The sequence below is a fragment of the Oncorhynchus mykiss genome, chromosome 6 (assembly GCF_057628025.1).
Source record: "Oncorhynchus mykiss isolate SJ-2025 chromosome 6, ASM5762802v1, whole genome shotgun sequence".
In the NCBI taxonomy this organism is placed as follows: domain Eukaryota; kingdom Metazoa; phylum Chordata; class Actinopteri; order Salmoniformes; family Salmonidae; genus Oncorhynchus; species Oncorhynchus mykiss.
In genome coordinates this window covers 31,969,571-31,988,412 of record NC_143027.1, presented here as the reverse complement: position 1 = coordinate 31,988,412, position 18,842 = coordinate 31,969,571, and the positions used below count along the sequence as shown (strand labels likewise).

Sequence of the window (18,842 nt, the reverse complement as noted above, 5' to 3'; positions counted from 1 at the left end):
CAATATATGAAGCCGTATGTGGTAATATCTCTCTAGGAGCTGATCCCATCATCAGTATTTGGAAATAATTTGTATGTTAAAAAAATATTTGAATGGAGAAAGTTGATCAGGACACATAGGTTGAAATATCAAAACGAAATCTGAACCAAATATATTAATTTGGGGGGAAATGAAAAATACATGGCCATTTAGCTAGCTAGCTTGCTGTTGCTAGCTAATATAAACATTCGGTTGCTATTTTACCTGAAATGCACAAGGTCTTTTTTTCTTGATCTTTTAAGAATTTTGTATCGCAATTGGTGTGGTCAGTATGTAAGTTCCATCGCTATCAGGAAACCGGCCCAAGTTGTTAAACTGAACTCTCAGCTTATTGGTATCCTGCTGCATGCGGGCACTCTCTGAGGTCTTGGCATCTTATCCGCCCTACTTGTCGGCAGTGGTGACATGTTCACGATTTTCCTGACAAATTGGGCTACTTGAAAACGATGTTGCGGGTGAAAATGTATTCGCTGCGGGTTTTGGGGCTATTTCTAAATTGTTCCACGGCCGCAATGGCATTTCTCTTAAATATGTATTTCACTGCCTGACTGTTGCTGAGCGAGTGAGTGGTGGGGAGGGCTGGAGGTGTGTGTTTGTGTGTGTGTGTTGAGAGAGCACTACAGTTATTGGCTGAGTCACGTGAGTGTGAGGAGAGCGACAAACCATTTTCCATAAAAACATATTCATACACTAGAAGTGATGCACATCAAGAAATAATGGAGACAAAGCCCTGGAAAACAACTTGGGGCGCAGTAGAGCGCATTACCCTTCTAACATGACTAGCCCCAATCCTCCTCCTCCCTCTTTTTCCCCTGCCCCTCTACAAAGTTTCACCCTGCAGGCTGTCACAGAGTCCGAGGTGCTAAAGAAGCTCCTTAAACTTGACCCCCAAAAAACAGCTCAGTCAGATGCTTTAGAGAAGACCCTTTCTTCTTTAAGGTTGCCGCCCCTATCACCGCAAACCCTATCTCTGACCTTTTTAACCTGTCTCTCCTCTCTGGGGAGGTTCCCATTGCTTGGAAGGCAGCAACGGTGCATCCTTTATTTAAAGGGGAGATCAAGCTTATCCTAACTGTTTTAGGCCTATTTCTATTTTGCCCTGTTTATCAAAAGTGTTTTGAAAAACTTGTCAATAATCAACTGACTCGCTTTCTTGAAGTCTATAGTATTCTCTCTGGTGGGCAATCTGGTTTTCGCTCAGGTTATGGATGTGTCACTGCAACCTTAAAGGTCCTAAATGATGTCACCATTGCTCTTGATTCTAAGCAATGTTGTGCTGCTTTTTCTTTTGACTTGGCCAAAGCTTTTGATATTGTAGACAATTCCATTCTTGTGGGCCATCTAAGGAGTCTCTGAGGGGTCTTTGGCCTGGTTTGCTAACTACCACTCTCAAAGAGTAAAATGTATAAAGTGCTTTACGCATCCTCAATTCTTGGGTCTCGGGGCCTGCCCAAGTGGAAATTTGAAATGGACATTATGGAACTCCCTCGTCTGGTTCTTTTTATGGGGAAAAGTCCTCAATGAAACTGACATTAGGCTAAATGTGGAAAATTATACATTTGTCTCTGTTGGCCATCAATTAGCCTATTAATGTATATGCTATTGTAGGCCAACATTTGATACAATATATATGTTGAAATTATGATATCAGTGGAGACAGGCAAACCAATTTAATAAATAACTTCAGTTTATTGTTGTTGTAACCAGTGTTATTGTGAACGCATTAGATTGACCGTAACATTAGTCAGATTAGGCTACTGGTAAAACAAATGCAATAAAATAAACACTGGCTGTTGTTGACAAGCATATTCAGTTGTTATACATATTATTAATATTTAATTTAGTGATTGAAATTATGACCCCATCCTCTGTAGCCTATTCCAGCAGGCTATTGGGGAAACAAGCACTTCTTATTGCGAAATTGCCTTGCTATTCATGTTGAATAAATGAGTATGTTAATTTTAACTAAGCAAACTGCTAAACCTTGCCTACATCTTGTCTAGGCTACTGTAGACAATCTGAAATAAGATGTAGGCCTACCAGGGTCTATAGGCTACCTATCTGTATCTAAGAAACTATGGCAAAATGTCATTCTAATCATAAACCCTGTAGCCTATGCCTATTGAAATGACAAGTTAATCTCGCAAATGGGCCATTTATAACGGTTTGTAGTCTTAACATCTGGCACAATTGCTAGAAAATAGGATAACATTTGTTTTTTTATGTCCATCCAATTGTTTCTTGCTCAGAGATTGAGATCCTCTATCCAACTTCAGTCAAACTCTCCTGTCGGATTGATCTATAGTTATGCACATGCGCAAAGGGGATTTATTTACAATTATAAACCTGGTTCGAGCTCTGAATGCTGATTGGCTGAAAGCTGTGGTATATCAGACCATATATGTTATGTACGCCTCTAGGAAGAGGGAACGCAACACCCTGCTACAACTCAACTCCCTGTGTAGTGAAAGAGGTATGGGACTGTAGGTAACACCTTTGTTGATTTTGCGGGAGTTGATGCTGTTGGAGGATTTTAAAAGCAACCTCCCTGATAGAATTGTAGTTCATTTAAATGAACAGAAAGTGGCGACATTGGCCCAGAAACAGTCCCTGTCACCATCCCCTAAAATGAAAAGTGTGGATTTAGTTAAGTCTTTGGCTCCCTTTGGACCGAGTTATTGATTCAGCATTTGAGAAACCGGATCCTGTCTATGCTCTGTTTATCTCTGCTGGTTGTGTTTCCTTAACTGGAGAACAAGAGGATCAAAAGCCCATTTAAATATTACGAGACACCGGGCGGCACAGTCAGTAATTGTTACTGATGCTTTACCCTAGTCTCCTGAAACGTATTGTGGCTCGCATGTCATATTACAGGGGATAGAGACAAAACAGTACCTGTACCATTACACTGGGTCCACTTAGTGTCAGACTTGGTATCAGGACGTTTCCATGTTAGTGTAGTGTCTACACTGCCAGTAAAAGGAGTCAAATTGCTACTAGGGAATGATATCGCTGGTGGTAACCTCACTCTTGTGTTAGAGGTAGTAGACAACCCAGAAATCAAAACTACAGATGAGAAATTGGTTCAAGCATTTCCCCATGTTTTTCCTGCTTGTGTGTTAACAAGGGCACAATCTCGCAAGCTAGGAGATGTGGTGGATATGTCTAGTTCCATTTTTGAGAATGTTGAGGTAGAACACAATGCACCGAGTATTCCTTCTGCAAGGCTGACAGTTTTTACCCCTGTAAAAACTAAGGCAGGGGAAAGCGAAATTGCGACCCCATTACATGACATTCTTTTGTCTGTCACCCCCGAGAAGGTGATTGAATGTCAAAAAAGAGAAGGTGATTGAATGTCAAAAAAGGAGACACCAGTCTTCGCAAGAGTTTTGCTTCGGTAATTTCCATTGAGGAAGCTAAAACTAGAGAAACCGCCTACTTTATGGAAGCAGGAGTTTTGATGCGTAAATGGGCAGCTCATGACACCGTTAGTGACTGGTGAAGTGTGTCAAGTGGTTGTTCCTACACCGTTCCGACAGCAGATGCTGTCACTCGCCCATGACCAGGCGTGGTCCGGACATTTGGGGATCACAAAGACTTATAACCGAGTCCTTCAACGTTTTTTTCTGGCCAGGTCTGAAGTCGGACGTGGTCCAATTCTGTAAGACATGTCATGTATGTCAACTCACTGGGAAAGTGTATCAAACAGTTCTTCTGCCCGATTCCTGTGGTGGGGGAACTGTTTGAAAGAGTGATAATCGATGGGGTAGGTCTGTTGCCGAAAACCAGGTCAGGTAACCAGTTCTTACTAACAATAATGTGCAGTGCTACTCGATACCCAGAGGCTATTCCTCTCCGTACTATAACGGCTAAGACTGTGGTGAAGGCACTAGTGAAGTTCTTCTCTACGTTTAGACTCCCTAAAGTAATCCAAACTGATCAGGGATCCAACTTTATGTCAACTGTTCTCAAATGTGTTAAAGACACTGTGTATTTCCCATCAGTCAAGGGGCTCTCGAACGCTGGTATCAGACGCTGAAGGCGATGCTACGCAAGTATTTTTATTTTACCTTTATTTAACTAGGCAAGTCAGTTAAGAACAAATTCATATCTTCAATGACGGCCTAGGAACAGTGGGTTAACTGCCTGTTCAGGGGCAGAACGACAGATTGCCAGCTCGGGGGTTTGAACTTACAACCTTCCGGTTACTAGTCCAATGTTCTAACCACTAGGCTACGCTATGCTGACCTTGTGTTTGGACACACCCCACTGGGTCTGCTAAAAGTTTTGAAGGAGCATATCTTATCTCCTACACCCAGTATTTTGTTTGGATTTTGTCAGTAAGATGCGGGAGAGACTGCACGCCGCATGTGTGTTAGCCCAAAAGTCTCTCTCCTCGTCTCAAAAACGCATGAAGTTTCATTATGACAAAAAGGCTGTTGGCTGTTCTTTTGCACCAGGGGATCAAGTTTTAGTTTTGTTTTTAATCCCTGGCTCATCTCTGTCGGCACGTTTTTCTGGGCCATATCTTGTGGAAAAGAAACTCAGTGACACCAATTGTGTGATAAAGACCCCAGATCGAAGGCGTTCTTCCCGTGTGTGTCATGTTAACATGCTAAAAGCATATTATGTGCGTGATTCTCCCAACAGTTCCTCAGGTAAGCCGGGCCAGCCCGCTGTCTCCAGTGTGGCTGCCGTGGTGCTAAAGTCTGGCTGGGACCTAGAGGAGGATAAGGAGGACGGTTTGGAGTTACGCCATATGTTACAGCAGTATGAACGCTTATGTAATTCAGGGATGCTGAAAAAGTTATCCTCTTAAATGGAACATTTGGACAACGATCAAACTAATGATCTCATCCTATTGATAGTTTTCTCAATGTGTTTCAGGACGTTCCAAGTTGCACGTCCATCTTGGAACATGACGTGGATGTGGGGAACGCTCCTCCTATATGTCAGCATCCGTACCAGGTTAATGCAAAGAAAAGAGGTACTGAAAAGTGAGGTAGCTTATTTATTACAGAATGACATGGCAAAACCCAGTAACAGCTCCGAGAGTACTCCATGTATTCTTGTTCCTAAGCCTGATGGTCCCGCTTATGTACAGACTATCGTCGCGTAAATGCCGTTACAAAGTCTGATCCTTTTCCTCTACCTCGCTTAGATGACTGCATTGATAGAATTGGCTCTGCTGCTTAAGTTAGTAAGTTAGATTTGCTAAAAGGTTATTGGCAGGTGACCTCTCGAGCTTCAGACATCTTGGCTTTCGTTATGCCAGATAACTTTGTACAATACACTGTGATGCCCTTTGGAATGTGTAATGCACCTGCTACTTTTCAGCGTCTAGTTAACATTGTGTTCGTGGATGTGCCAAATTGTACTGCTTACCTTGACGATGTGGTGATTCATTCGTCTACTTGGTCTGGTCATCTCGCCACTTTGAAAAGTGTGTTTCAGCGGTTGGAGAATGGGTTAAATATTTCAAGGACTAAACTCTGGTGTAATAACAACAGTAGTATAATGATAACTGTATATATCGGCACCGTTGCATCTGTCTTTGATGGCGGCAGCGACCTCCGTCTCCAGTGTTGCAACCAGCTCCATTGTCACGTTCTGACCTTAGTTCTTTTGTAATGTCTTTGTTTTAGTATGGTCAGGGCGTGAGTTGGGTGAGTTGTCTATATTAGTTTTTCTATGATTTGCTATTTCTGTGTTTGGCCTGGTATGGTTCTCAATCAGAGGCAGCTGTCAATCGTTGTCCCTGATTGAGAACCATATTTAGGTAGCCTGTTTTCTATTGTGTTTCGTGGGTGATTATTTTCTGTCTTTGAGTATGTCACCAGACAGGACTGTTTCGTTTCGTGTCATTCTCGTTTACAATTTTTGTTGTTTTGTTCGAGTATTCATTTTCATTAAACGGCATAATGAATACTTACCACGCTGCACCTTGGTCCTCCTCTCTTTCTCCCAACGACGAACGTGTCATGGCGAGGCGACACCTGCATGTAGCATGTTCTTTCACATTCCTCAGCCGGGCTGGTCATCAGTTTCTCTAACAATACCCCCTGCAACTCCAGCAGCCCCTCATTAATCCTTTTTGGATTCAGGCTGTAAAACTACAACATTTGGTATAAGTCAAATGGTATGAATACTTACTGAAGGGACAAGGTTTTACAACACAGTTACTAAGAGGTGTGTGTGTGGGGGGGGAGGGGGGGGGGGTAAATAATGGTCATGATCATGTTATTTAGGCTCATTAGATAGTTGTATTACATGACAAATACACAGGAAAATGCTGCACACTGCTGCTCATGCTCCCAGGTGATTTTATTATAAGATTTCAACCCTTAGGTCTTCATCAGGCATCCATACCCCAGGTGGGGGTGAAAGGTTCTATAAATGGGGGGGTACTCAGGGACATCCCTTCCTGAAACAGGAGGTAAAAAAAATAAAACATAGGTTCACAATATCAACATTAAACGTATATATATACAGTTGAAGTCGGAAGTTTAATTACACTTAGGTTGGAAACATTTAAACTCGTTTTTCAACCACTCCACAAATTTCTTGTTAACAAACTATCGTTTTGGCAAGTCGGTTAGGACATCTTTGTTCAAGACACAAGTAATTTTTCCAACAACTGTTTACAGACATATTATTTCACTTATAATTCACTGTATCACAATTCCAGTGGGCCAGAAGTTTCCATACACTAAGATGACTGTGCCTTTAAACAGCTTCGAAAATTCCAGAAAATGATGTCAGGGCTTTAGAAGCTTCTGATAGGCTATTTTACATCATTTGAGTCAATTGGAGGTGTATCTGTGGATGTATTTCAAAGCCTACCTTCAAACTCAGTGCCTCTTTGCTTGACATCATGGGATGTCAGGCGTTTGAACCAAACTTGTGGAGGTCTACAATCTTGGCTGATTTCTTTAGATTTTCCCATTATGTTAATAAACGAGGCACTGAGTTTGACAATAGGCCTTGAAATACATCCACAGGTACACCTCCAATTGACAATTATGTCAATTAGCCTATAAAAAACTTCTAAAGCCCTGACATCATTTTCTGGAATTTTCCAAGCTGTTTAAAGGCACAGTCAACTTTGTGTATTTAAACTTCTGATCCACTGGAATTGTGATACAGTGAATTATAAGTGAAATAATCTGTCTGTAAACAGTTGTTTAAAAAATGACATGTGTGTCATGCACAAAGTAGATGTCCTAACCGACTTGACAAAACAATAGTTTGTTAACAAGAAATTTGTGGAGTGATTGCAAAACGTTTTAATGACTCCAACCTAAGTGTATGTAAACTTCCGACTTCAACTATATGTATACAGTGGGGCAAAAAAGTATTTAGTCAGCCACCAATTGTGCAAGTTCTCTCACTTAAAAAGATGAGAGAGGCCTGTAATTTTCATCATAGGTACACTTCAACTATGACAGACAAAATTAGAAAAAAAACCAGAAAATCACATTGTAGGATTTTTTATAAATTTATTTGCAAATTATGGTGGAAAATAAGTATTTGGTCACCTACAAACAAGCAAGATTTCTGGCTCTCAGAGACCTGTAACTTCTTCTTTAAGAGGCTCCTCTGTCCTCCACTCGTTTACCTGTATTAATGGCACCTGTTTGAACTTGTTATCAGTATAAAAGACACCTGTCCACAACCTCAAAGAGTCACACTCCAACTCCACTATGGCCAAGACCAAAGAGCTGTCAAAGGACACCAGAAACAAAATTGTAGACCTGCACCAGGCTGGGAAGACTGAATCTGCAATAGGTAAGCAGCTTGGTTTGAAGAAATCAACTGTGGGAGCAATTATTAGGAAATGGAAGACATACAAGACCACTGATAATCTCCATCGATCTGGTGCTCCATGCAAGATCTCACCCTGTGGGGTCAAAATGATCACAAGAGAAGGAGCACGTGATGCCGCGGAGCTGAGCAGACGTTGATAAACTGAGCTCTTCAAAGTTATTCTATTTTTACCTAAATAACAACGTTGAAACAATATTCTAACATCGGCTGATAAATTGTCAAGTACTTACCTTCCCAAAGAGCCATGGACCTCCGACCAAGAGGCAAGAAGGACGACCAAAACGTTGTTGATTCCCAAGATAACGATAACACTACAGCTAGCAAGATTAGCATTAGCCCTCATAACTCAGACAACAGTTCCAGACTGTTGCTCTCAGCAGCCTCTTGCGAGCCTGCCGACATGCTGGCTACTCTCCTCCGGGAAATTCAGGATGGTAACAGAGGTCTTTCTCTGAAAATTGATAAGAAATCGTCTGAACTCCATTCTTCCATTGTCGACCTGAAATCCTCCATGAATGATCTCCTTTTGAGAACGACTGAGGCAGAGTTGCGCAATTGCACAGTTGAAGATACCATCGCTAGACATGACATGGTCTTGATACAACTACAAAAGGACAATGCCTACCTCAAAAACAAGGTAGATCAGATGGAGAACCAGAGTAGACGTAGTAATATCCGTGTGGTGGGATTGAAAGAGGACAGCGAGGGCCGTGACCCGGTCCGTTTCTTCACTCAATGGATCCCAGAGGTCCTAGGCATAATCAACTTCACCAAGCCGCTGGAAATCAAACGCGCCCACAGAACATCAGCGTCGAAACCCCGGCCAGATGAGCCCACACGAGCCGTCCTGATCAGGTTCCTCGGTTTCCGAGACAGAGAGAAGATACTGCAACTCGCAAGAGCCAAAGGGGACATCACCATCGATGGAAAGAGGGTCAGCCTTTTCCCAGATATGACCGCGAATCTTGCCAGACGTCGCAAGCAGTTCAGACCTGCCGCCAAAGCACTGAAGGAGAAGAACATCACCGGCTACCTCATCCACCCTGCTCGGATGAAAGTTCAGTACAAAGGCTGAAGCCATCTCTTCAACACACCGGGAGAAGTGCACACTTTTCTCAAAGAACTGAGCAACGTCTGAGCCAGGACAGTCTCTCTGGGGGATAAAATGCAGTTAGTTTATTTTCTCTTATCCGGATTGAACTGCTGGTATCTCCCGGTCACTATAATTGATTTGTACATTTTCAACTAACCGTATCTTCCCGGGGTGAGTTCTATTACATTTACAGGAGAGTATATTTTGGTTTAGTCCATATCTACTGGGCGAAGCAATAAGTGGGCTTAGGCCCACTGCTTTCCCCCTCATTTATGTTAATCTTTCGAAAAGAGACTCAAGCATCCCTTACCGTGGGCAGTAAATATTCAGCCATAAATATCTATTCACAACGTTTGTTTTCAATTTAGAGAGCTCGCAGGTTTTAGTTTACGCCAAGTTTTAGCTAGTAAGAGCAAGATGGAAAGCGAGCAGCAACGTATCTCTACAAGTGTATTCATGCTTGATTGTTGGGATTGTTGTTTTAGTCTGACAAGGGTGGGATTTTTATTTTTTTTCTTCCTTTTTTCTATGTTTATTGTTTCCTTCCTAAAGAGACACACAGGTCACTTTTGTGCTCAAACCAAAGTTGAAACATTTCCTAATTGCCTGTATATGATAGATTTCTATTCAGTTACATATTTAAAACCCAACCTATGCTTAATCCACTAAAATGTCACATTCAACGTAAAAGGTCTTAACAGCCCGATTAAAAGGAAAAGAGTCTATACATACCTTAAGAAATTAAAGGCTGACATTGTGTTTTTACAAGAAACACATCTTACAGCCAGTGAACACAAACAATTGAGGGAATGGGTATGACAAGTTTTTGCATCCTCTTTTAACTCCAAAGCAAGAGGAACTGCAATGTTGATAAGTAGACACATCCCCTTCTGCGTCAACAACACCATCTCTGATCCCTCTGGCAGGTTTGTTTTGGTGCAGGGGCATATGTTTTCAGAGTCTTGGACCCTATTGAATATTTCTGCTCCTAACTTCGATGACCATATGTTTATTCAGAATGTCTTCCTTCAGGTTGCTCAAGCACCACCAGGATGGCTAGTGGTTGGAGGAGATTTTAATTTTTGCTTAGATACAGTTCTTGATAGGTCTTCTGATAAACCCTCACTTCTTACCAAAGCCGGCAAGCTCACCATGTCATTCATGAAAGATCTCAATTTACTAGACATCTGGAGACAGTTGCACCCACAGGATAGGGACTGCTCTTCTTATTCACACCCACACAAGACACACACACGCATAGATAACTTTTTACTTTCGACACAACTGTTTCATAGAGTGTTAGATGTCGAGTATCTCCCCAGATTGCTTAGTGACCATTCTCCTCTGGTATTATCAATCTCCATTCCTACCAAGGTAAATGGAGCATATAGATGGAGACTAAATTCTACACTCCTAAAGCAACCTGAATTTTGTGCATTCAAAGAGCAGATCAATATTTTTACTTTGACAAACAAACCCTGTGCTCCTGACAGCTTCATTCTTTGGGACACATTGAAAGACTATCTGAGGGGACAGATTATTTCCTATACTAAAGGGCTGAAGAAAAAACACGGTGCGGAACTGAGTGCCCTTGAATCTGAAATCTCCGAGCTAGAGAGAACCTACCAAAGAGGCCCGGCTAAAGATCTATACAGGCTTTTGGTAATTAGAAACTTAAATATAATATTCTGAACACATATCAAGCTGAGAGGGCCATCACTAAATCAAAACAGCGTTATTACGAGCTTGGAGAGAAAGCTCACAAAGTATTGGCATGGCAACTGAAAGCAGAGGAAAGTAAGAGGACAATTAATGCCATAGAAACTCTTACTAATCAGATATCTTTCGACCCTACTGAAATTAATAATACTTTTAAGAAATACTATGAAGACCTCTACACTTCCCAATCAAGCGATGATCTATCAGAGATCGACTCCTTTCTCTCCTCTCTCAACCTCCCATGCCTGTCAGGGGAAGAAAGCGAGCGCCTGAGTGAACACTTCTCAGTTCCTGAATTGTTGGAGGCCATTAAATCCTTACCTTCTAATAAATCTCCTGGGGAGATTGGCTTCCCTCCAGAGTTCTATAAAGAATTTAGGGACCTGTTGGTCCCCTACCTTATGGAGGTACTTAAAAAAGCCAGAGAAGACAACTGCTTTCCAGAGTCCTTCTCTCAAGCAGTGATTACTGTAATCCACAAGAAAGGGAAAACCCCACTAAAGTGCGCCTGCTATAGACCAATCTCTCTCCTTAACACAGATTGTAAACTGGTCACCAAGATGCTATCTAAGAGACTGGAGTCATGCCTTCCCCTGTTGGTCAACCCAGATCAGACTGGCTTCATAATTAATAGATTGTCCTCCAATAATCTCAGAAGGTTCTTTGATATAATTCACCTTGCTAACAAAAACAAAATACCTAGTGTCACAGTCTCCCTCGACGCTGAAAATGCCTTTGATAGGGTTGAATGGCCATACCTCTTTCGCGTCTTGGAAAAGTTTGGTTTAGGTACCGTGTTTGTAAATTTGATAAAATCACTCTACAAATCTCCTAAAGCTAGTATTGCTACCAATGGGATTACTTCCTCCTCTTTCCCTCTTTATAGGGGGAACAGACAAGGTTGCCCAATTAATCCCCACCTCTTTGCCCTCGTTGGCTGAGGCTATTAGAACGTGCCCTGACATACATGGCTTTGAGGTGGGCCCCCATACCCATAAATTATCACTCTTTGCGGACGACCTTATCTTATTTCTAACAAACCCAGAACAGTCCCGCTCTCACTTGCAGATCCTACTACAGTGTTATAGTTATTTCTCTGGATATAAGGTCAATTTTGATAAAAGCGAAATCTTACCGTTGTCCGTCTTTGACCATCATACCATCAAGCACAAGTTTCCTTTTAGATGGTCGCCTATGGGCTTCACATATTTGGGCATAATGGTGGATGGTAATCTGAACAACCTCTATAAACTCAATCTGGCCAGTTTGTTGCAAAAGGAGGAGGTTGACCTTTGTAAATGGATGGACTTACCTCTCACTCTACTGGGTAGAATCAATGCAATTAAAATGAATGTCCTGCCCAGATTTCTATATCTGTTTCAATCTCTCCCTATCCCTGTTCCCGCAGCATTTTTTTCCTCTCTCGACAAGCTGACCAGACGGTTTATCTGGCACGGCAAAACCCCTAGGGTTGGCCTGGATAAACTGACACTTGATTACAGTCAAGGGGGCTTAAACCTCCCCAATTTTAAATGTACTACTGGGCTGCACAGTCTAGGTTTCTGGCTCAGAGGTTTGACAATGGTCCCTCTCCCTCATGGTTGAACATTGAAAAGCTTGAGGTAAATGATGACACTGGGGCAGATTTGTTTTACAAATGGGACAGAAAATCTATAAAAACCATCACAGACAACCCTTTAATCATATATTCTGTCCTGGCATGGTGCAAACTGCATGAGCTGTTCGGACGAGGGGGATTCCTTTCCCCTAAAACCCCTTTATGGAACAATAGATGGATCCCTATGTTTTTCCAGAATAGTAACTTTAGACCATGGTCTGATAAGGGGATCACTCTTCTGGAACATTGTTACGAGGAGGGAGTTCTTATGTCTTTTGATCAGCTGAAACAGAAATACCACTTGCCTAACAGGGACTTCTTTAGCTACCTACAACTACGAAACTTTATTAGGGTGACTCTCAAGGGACAATGGAACCTACCTAAGATGTCACCTATTGAACAACTCTGCCACGCAGACCAACCACTGTTCAAGACCATTTCCCGTGTATACGATGCTCTTATGTCAGGACTAACATTGCCTGGGCTAGATAAACCCCGACTTAGATGGGAAAAAGATCTGGGTATTGATCTTGATGAGGATCTATGGAGTGACCTATGCAGGGATGGTGTTACATCCACATTGAACTCCAGATACAGACTGATCCAGTTTAATTTCCTCCATCAGCTCTATATCACCCCATCTAGACTGCACAAGTTCAACCCAGATATCTCCTCCATATGGTTTAGATGTGGCTCAGATGAAGGAACATTCCTCCATTCCACTTGGCAGTGTTCAAAACTACATGGTTTCTGGCAGGGGGTATGCGATACCATATCCTCAATTCATATCCTCAATTCCCACAGTTGATTTCTTCAAACCAAGCTGCTTACCTATTGCAGATTCAGTCTTCCCAGCCTGGTGCAGGTCTACAATTTTGTTTCTGGTGTCCTTTGACAGCTCTTTGGTCTTGGCCATAGTGGAGTTGGAGTGTGACTGTTTGAGGTTGTGGACAGGTGTCTTTTATACTGATAACAAGTTCAAACAGGTGCCATTAATACAGGTAACGAGTGGAGGACAGAGGAGCCTCTTAAAGAAGAAGTTACAGGTCTCTGAGAGCCAGAAATCTTGCTTGTTTGTAGGTGACCAAATACTTATTTTCCACCATAAATTGCAAATAAATTCATTAAAAATCCTACAATGTGATTTTCTGGATTTTTTTTCTTATTTTGTCTGTCATAGTTGAAGTGTACCTATGATGAAAATTACAGGCCTCTCATATTTTTAAGTGGGAGAACTTGCACAATTGGTGGCTGACTAAATACTTTTTTGCCCCACTGTATATATTAAATTAGGGTAACAACAAAAAAACATTATTATTAAAGGCAGGCTTATGGCAGCCAGTCTGATGGATAAACTTTAGAATTTCAAGCCACAACTCTCATTTTGAAAAACAGGGACTGCTGGTCGTCAGTGGCGTTGTAGTAAAATGTCAAGTGAATTGTACAGCCTACTGTGCAAGCTATTGAGTGCCACAGTATGAGTCATAATACCCATAAATCCAATCATTTTTCCACCATTAAATTTTCCCATAGAGGATTTTAGAAATACTTCAAATAAGGGCTGTGTTTAATGTAGGTTTACCCTGGCGTGATGTTTTGATAACTGTGTAAATCTCTCAAGGACAAGGTGAATTTTATCAATATAATTGTCTGTATTTACCCCCCAAAAATGAAAAGCTGATTAGCTGATAATGTAGCTATCATAAAGAACTATAAATGCCCTTATGATCTGGACGAGACTGTTGAATCGAGGCAAATGTAAGAATCTATGGATTAACTATCTAATGTTAGCTAAATTTAGTAATGAATACATTTGGTAAATGTATTTAAATTGACAATTCTTTGAACTGACTTGTGCAAGTTTTATATTGACACAATACCTGTTAGCAAAGGTGTAACTATAGATGACATGCAGGAGCTTGCAGGGATTTGTAGTCTTACATGATGTCTACTTTGATGCTAATTAGCATTTTCGAATAGGAGAGCTGAATATATTGATAAAAGTCACCTTGTTCGAGAGAGATTTATAAGGTAATCAAAACGTTTCTAAAATTCCCTATGGAAAAAAAATGAATGGGTGAAAAACGATTGGAACCATTTCCCTGTTTGACCGCTAGGTTTTATGGGTATTATGACACCTTCACTGTGGGGCTCTATTTGGATGGAGATACCGTTATTTGAAAATATCTCATATTTATTTCGACTTTGGATACAAACCTTAGTTGATGGTGGTACCAACAAAATGCTTATGAGTCATGATTTACAAAACTATTCTCAGTCTTTCCGCTAGCAAATATTTTTGTAGGCAGTTAATGCTGATGGACTGGACATCGATGAGTTAGAATAGCATAGTTTACTGGTCAATGACAGATGTCAACTCGGGATAAATCAAGCAGCAGTATCTAGCCATTTGACTAATAGACGACTGTTAATGAAGATAAGCTCGTTTATCGGGTGCTTTTCGAGCACTCTTAGTTTAGTGGAGTCACGTGGAAAGTTAGCTAGTTATCCAGGTAGCAAGAGGTAGCTAATGTCATCTAGCTAGCACTATGTGTCGTTATGCTAGCTATGTCGTTTATGTTTTGACCATAGCATTAGCCAGTAGCTAAGGGCTAGTCTAGCTAGCAGGAATTATCAGCTAAAAACGCTAGCTAGCTAGTTTGGGGGTACTACGTTGCTTTTACCTGTGGATTTCATCTTGCCAGTCCGGGAGAATGGAGGGTACCGATGACGACGTGCCCCTCATCCTGACATGGGATGATGCTACCAGCGGTCTGTTGAGCGAGGAGACAGAGAGGGGAGACGAGAGTAAGTTTTTGTTGACATCCACATTTTACTGCGTTGCTAGCTGACCCACCTAGCAAACGTTATATATCAAAGGTGGTTGCAACCCGTGACAAATCTAATTGCATTTAGCACAGCATATTCATAATGGCTATCGTCATTTTTAGGACTTGTCTTTTGTAATCTGTTTGAACTTTTCTTGTCTCATAATAATGATCATTAGCTTACTTGCTAGGCGCTTAGCTTCAGTCTACTAATTCTATTCTATTATTTATAATGTTCAGCATAGATTGGGCAGCAGGTAGCCTAGTGGTTAGATCGAATCCCCGAGCTGACAAGGTATATATATATCTGTCGTTCTGCCCCTGAACAAGACAGTTAACCCACTGTTCCTAGGCCGTCATTGTAAATAATAATTTGTTCTTAACTGACTTGCCTAGTTAAATATTTTTTTTAAATCAGATTATACGGAACAACTATGAACTGTTCAGAGCCTTATTGTTTTGGTGACCTGTCCTGTTTGGGGGTTGTTGGTTGATGATCAAATCAAATTTGTATTAGTCACATGCGCCGAATACAACAGGTGTAGTAGACCTTACAGTGAAATGCTTATTTACGAGCCCCTAACCAACAATGTAGTTAACAAAAAAACAGACAAGAAATAAAAGTAACAAGTAAATAAAGAACAGCAGTAAAATAACAATAGCGAGACTATATACAGGGGCGTACCAGTACAGAGTCATGTAGGTAGAGTTGTTATAGTGACTATGCATAGATGATGGGGGGGGGGGGGGGGGCAATGCAAATAGTCTGGGGAGCCATTTGATTAGATGTTCAGGAGTCTTATGGCTAGTAGAAGCTGTTCAGGAGTCTTATGGCTAGTAGAAGCTGTTTAGCAGCCTCTTGGACCTAGACTTGGCGCTCTGGTACAGCTTGCCGAGAACAGTCTACGATTAGGGTGGCTGGAGTCTTTGACAATTTTTAGGGTCTTCCTCTGACACCGCCTGGTATAGAGGTCCTGGATGGCAGGAAGCTTGGAATCATATGTGTCATACCTATTGAAATCATATGTGTTCTGAGTTCACAAGTACTACAGTTGCTATGGCGCCCTAGTAGCAGCCTAAGCAGAGAGCTCCTGTAAATATGAACATATTTAATTATTTGTAAGTCTTTTTAATAGTGTGTTTTTTTTTATCAGCTGTTTTGTTTTTGACTGGCAGGTCAACTCTTTTTGGCTTGGCTTATTTTTATTTTTTTTCCAAATGATGCAGTACTGTACCAGCTTTTTTTTTAGTTTCACCTGGTTGCTGATCTTTTGAAAACATCAATTGAAGCTTTAGAGGAATGGGAGATGCAGTTCTGAAGCAAAGGGGTTGTAGTGAGGATGACTGGCTTGTACTCTGAACTGTGTGTGGTGAGCTTCCTGCCTCCCTTAGCTGCTGAGTCATCACCCAAGTGGGTGCCATGCATTGTGAAGGAAGAGAAGTCCAGTAGCTACACAACTCAGGCTGGTTCTCAGAGTAGCCCTCTACAAGATCAACACCAGACTCCATCTTCATCAACCATCTCCCTGAGCACCTTCCTCTGATCAAGCCATGAACTGTCCCTCCATCTTTGGAGGATGCATGCACTCAACAACTTGGCATCTATTATTGGTTGACCTAACTATACAGTAGCTAGGCTACTCATGATTCTGTATTGGTTGACCTAACTATTTTTTTAAAACCTTTATTTAACTAGGCAAGTCAGTTAAGAACAAATTCTTATTTACAATGATAGCCTAGGAACAGTGGGTTCCTAGGCCATTTACCTTGTCAGCTCGGGGTTTCGATCTAGCAACCTTGCGATTACTAGTCCAATGCTCTAACCACTAGGCTACCTGCCGCTGCTATACAGTAGCTAGGCTACTCATGATGATGCTTGTTTTTTTTTGCTTTTGAATCGCTTTGAGATTATGAAAAGCACGATTGAAATGTCATTTATTTTTATTATAGAAATACAGTGCATTCGGAAAGTATTCAGACCCCTTCCCCTTTTCCAAATTAAGTTACGTTATAGCATTATTCTAAAATAGATTTTAAAAGATTATAATAATGTCCTCATCAATCTACACACAGTACCCCATAATGCAAAGCGAAAACAGGTTTTTAGAAATGTTTGCAAATGTATTAAAAATAAAAAACAGAAACCTTTATTTACCTAAGTGTTCATATCCTTTGCCATGAGACTCAAAATTGAGCTCAAGTGCATCCTGTTTCCATTGATTATCCTTGATATGTTTCTAATTCAATTGATTGGACATGATTTCGAAAGGCACACAACTGTCTGTATAAGGTCCCACAGTTGACAGTGCATGTCAGAGAAGGAATTGTCCGTAGAGGGCCGCGACAGGGTTGTGGCAAGGCATAGATCTGGGGAAGGGTACCAAAACATTTCTGAAGCATTGAAAGTCCCCAAGAACACAGTGGCCTCCATCATTTTTAAATGGTAGTAGTTTGGAACCGCCAAGATGGGAGAACCTTCCAGAAGGACAACCATCTTTGCAACACTCCCCCAATCAGGCCTTTATGGTAGAGTGGCCAGATGGAAGCCACTCCTCAGTAAAAGGCACATGACAGCCCACTTGGAGTTTGCCAAAAGGCACCTAAATGACTCTCAGACCATGACAAACAAGATTTTCTGGTCTGATGAAACTAAGATTGAACTATTTGGCCTGAATGCCAAGCGTCACATCTGTAGGAAACCTGGCACCATCCCTACGGTGAAGTGTGGTAGCAGCATCATGCTGTGGGGCTGTTTTTCAGCGGCAGGGACTGGGAAACTAGTCAGGGTTGAGGCAAAGATGAACGGACCAGAGTACAGAGAGATCCTTGATGAAAACCTGCTCCAGAGCACTCAGGACCTCAGACTGGGATGAAGGTTCACCTTCCAACAGTACAATAAGCACACAGCCAAGACAATGCAGGAGTTGCTTTGGGACAAGTCTCTGAATGTCTCCGAGTAGCCCAGCCAGAGCCCGGACTTGAACCCGATCATCTCTGGAGAGGCCTGAAAAATAGCTGTGCAGCGACGCTCCCCATCCAACCTGACCGATCCAACAAAATGTGGAAAAAGTCAAGGGGTCTGAATAATTTCCGAATGCACTGTATAGATAATAGAATAGGCATTCCCATTCAATTTGTCATTCGACGGTTGGTTGACCGATCGGCCATCTTTCTAGTAGTAAATGGAAATTACAATTTCAATTCATTTTCAATGGTGTACCAGCTAAATTGCAGTGGTCTGAAGGGATGGCGGGTAGCCCAGCAGTTATGAGCATTGGGCCAGTAACTGAAAGGTCGCTGGTTTGAATCCCCAAGCCGACTGTGAAAAATCTGTTTGCCCTTGAGCAAGGCACTTAACCCTAATTGCTCCTGTGAGTTGCTGTGGATAAGAGCGTCTGCAAAATTACTCAAATGGGATAGGTCCATTTTATGAATTATTTTTCTATGATTAAATTGACACCCACCCTGTATTTAAGAATATGCTGTGTCTCAACCGATAAGGGCACAACAAAAACACATCGGAGGATCTAACATGTGAAAATAAGAACAATCTGAGTTTACGTGTTTTTAGGTAATTGGCATTAAAATGGCTATAAAATAAAAACATTTTGAAGAAATTATCAAATTGTTTGACAACCCTGTTTGTAAGCTTTCAAATGAATTCAAACTCAAACGTTTATCTTTTTCAGTGATGAAGACATGGAAGTCTCATGGTAGG

The 18,842-nt window shown here is 41.5% G+C and overlaps 1 protein-coding gene and 1 long non-coding RNA gene across 4 annotated transcripts in view; one reads left to right on the top strand and one right to left on the bottom strand.

The window, feature by feature from the left end:
- Window positions 1-6,282: 6,282 nt before the first annotated feature.
- LOC110525758 (uncharacterized) overlaps window positions 6,283-18,842 on the bottom strand; it is a 13,089-nt gene continuing 529 nt past the window's right edge. The window contains exons 2-3 of the long non-coding RNA XR_002473821.3: window positions 14,981-15,070; window positions 6,283-6,463 (exon numbers count right to left, since the gene is read on the bottom strand). This is a non-coding gene — a long non-coding RNA (uncharacterized LOC110525758). The remainder of the gene's footprint in view (window positions 6,464-14,980; window positions 15,071-18,842) is intronic.
- The window catches only part of LOC110525757 (two pore channel protein 1), a 24,715-nt gene continuing 20,277 nt past the window's right edge, over window positions 14,405-18,842 (top strand). The window contains exon 1 of one of the 3 annotated variants that reach the window (XM_021606173.3): window positions 14,405-15,104. In XM_021606173.3, coding sequence (XP_021461848.3) covers window positions 15,011-15,104 — 94 coding nt within the window. In that variant the 5' untranslated portion in view covers window positions 14,405-15,010. The remainder of the gene's footprint in view (window positions 15,105-18,842) is intronic. The other 2 variants (XM_036979890.2, XM_090237684.1) reach the window with 2 other exon arrangements.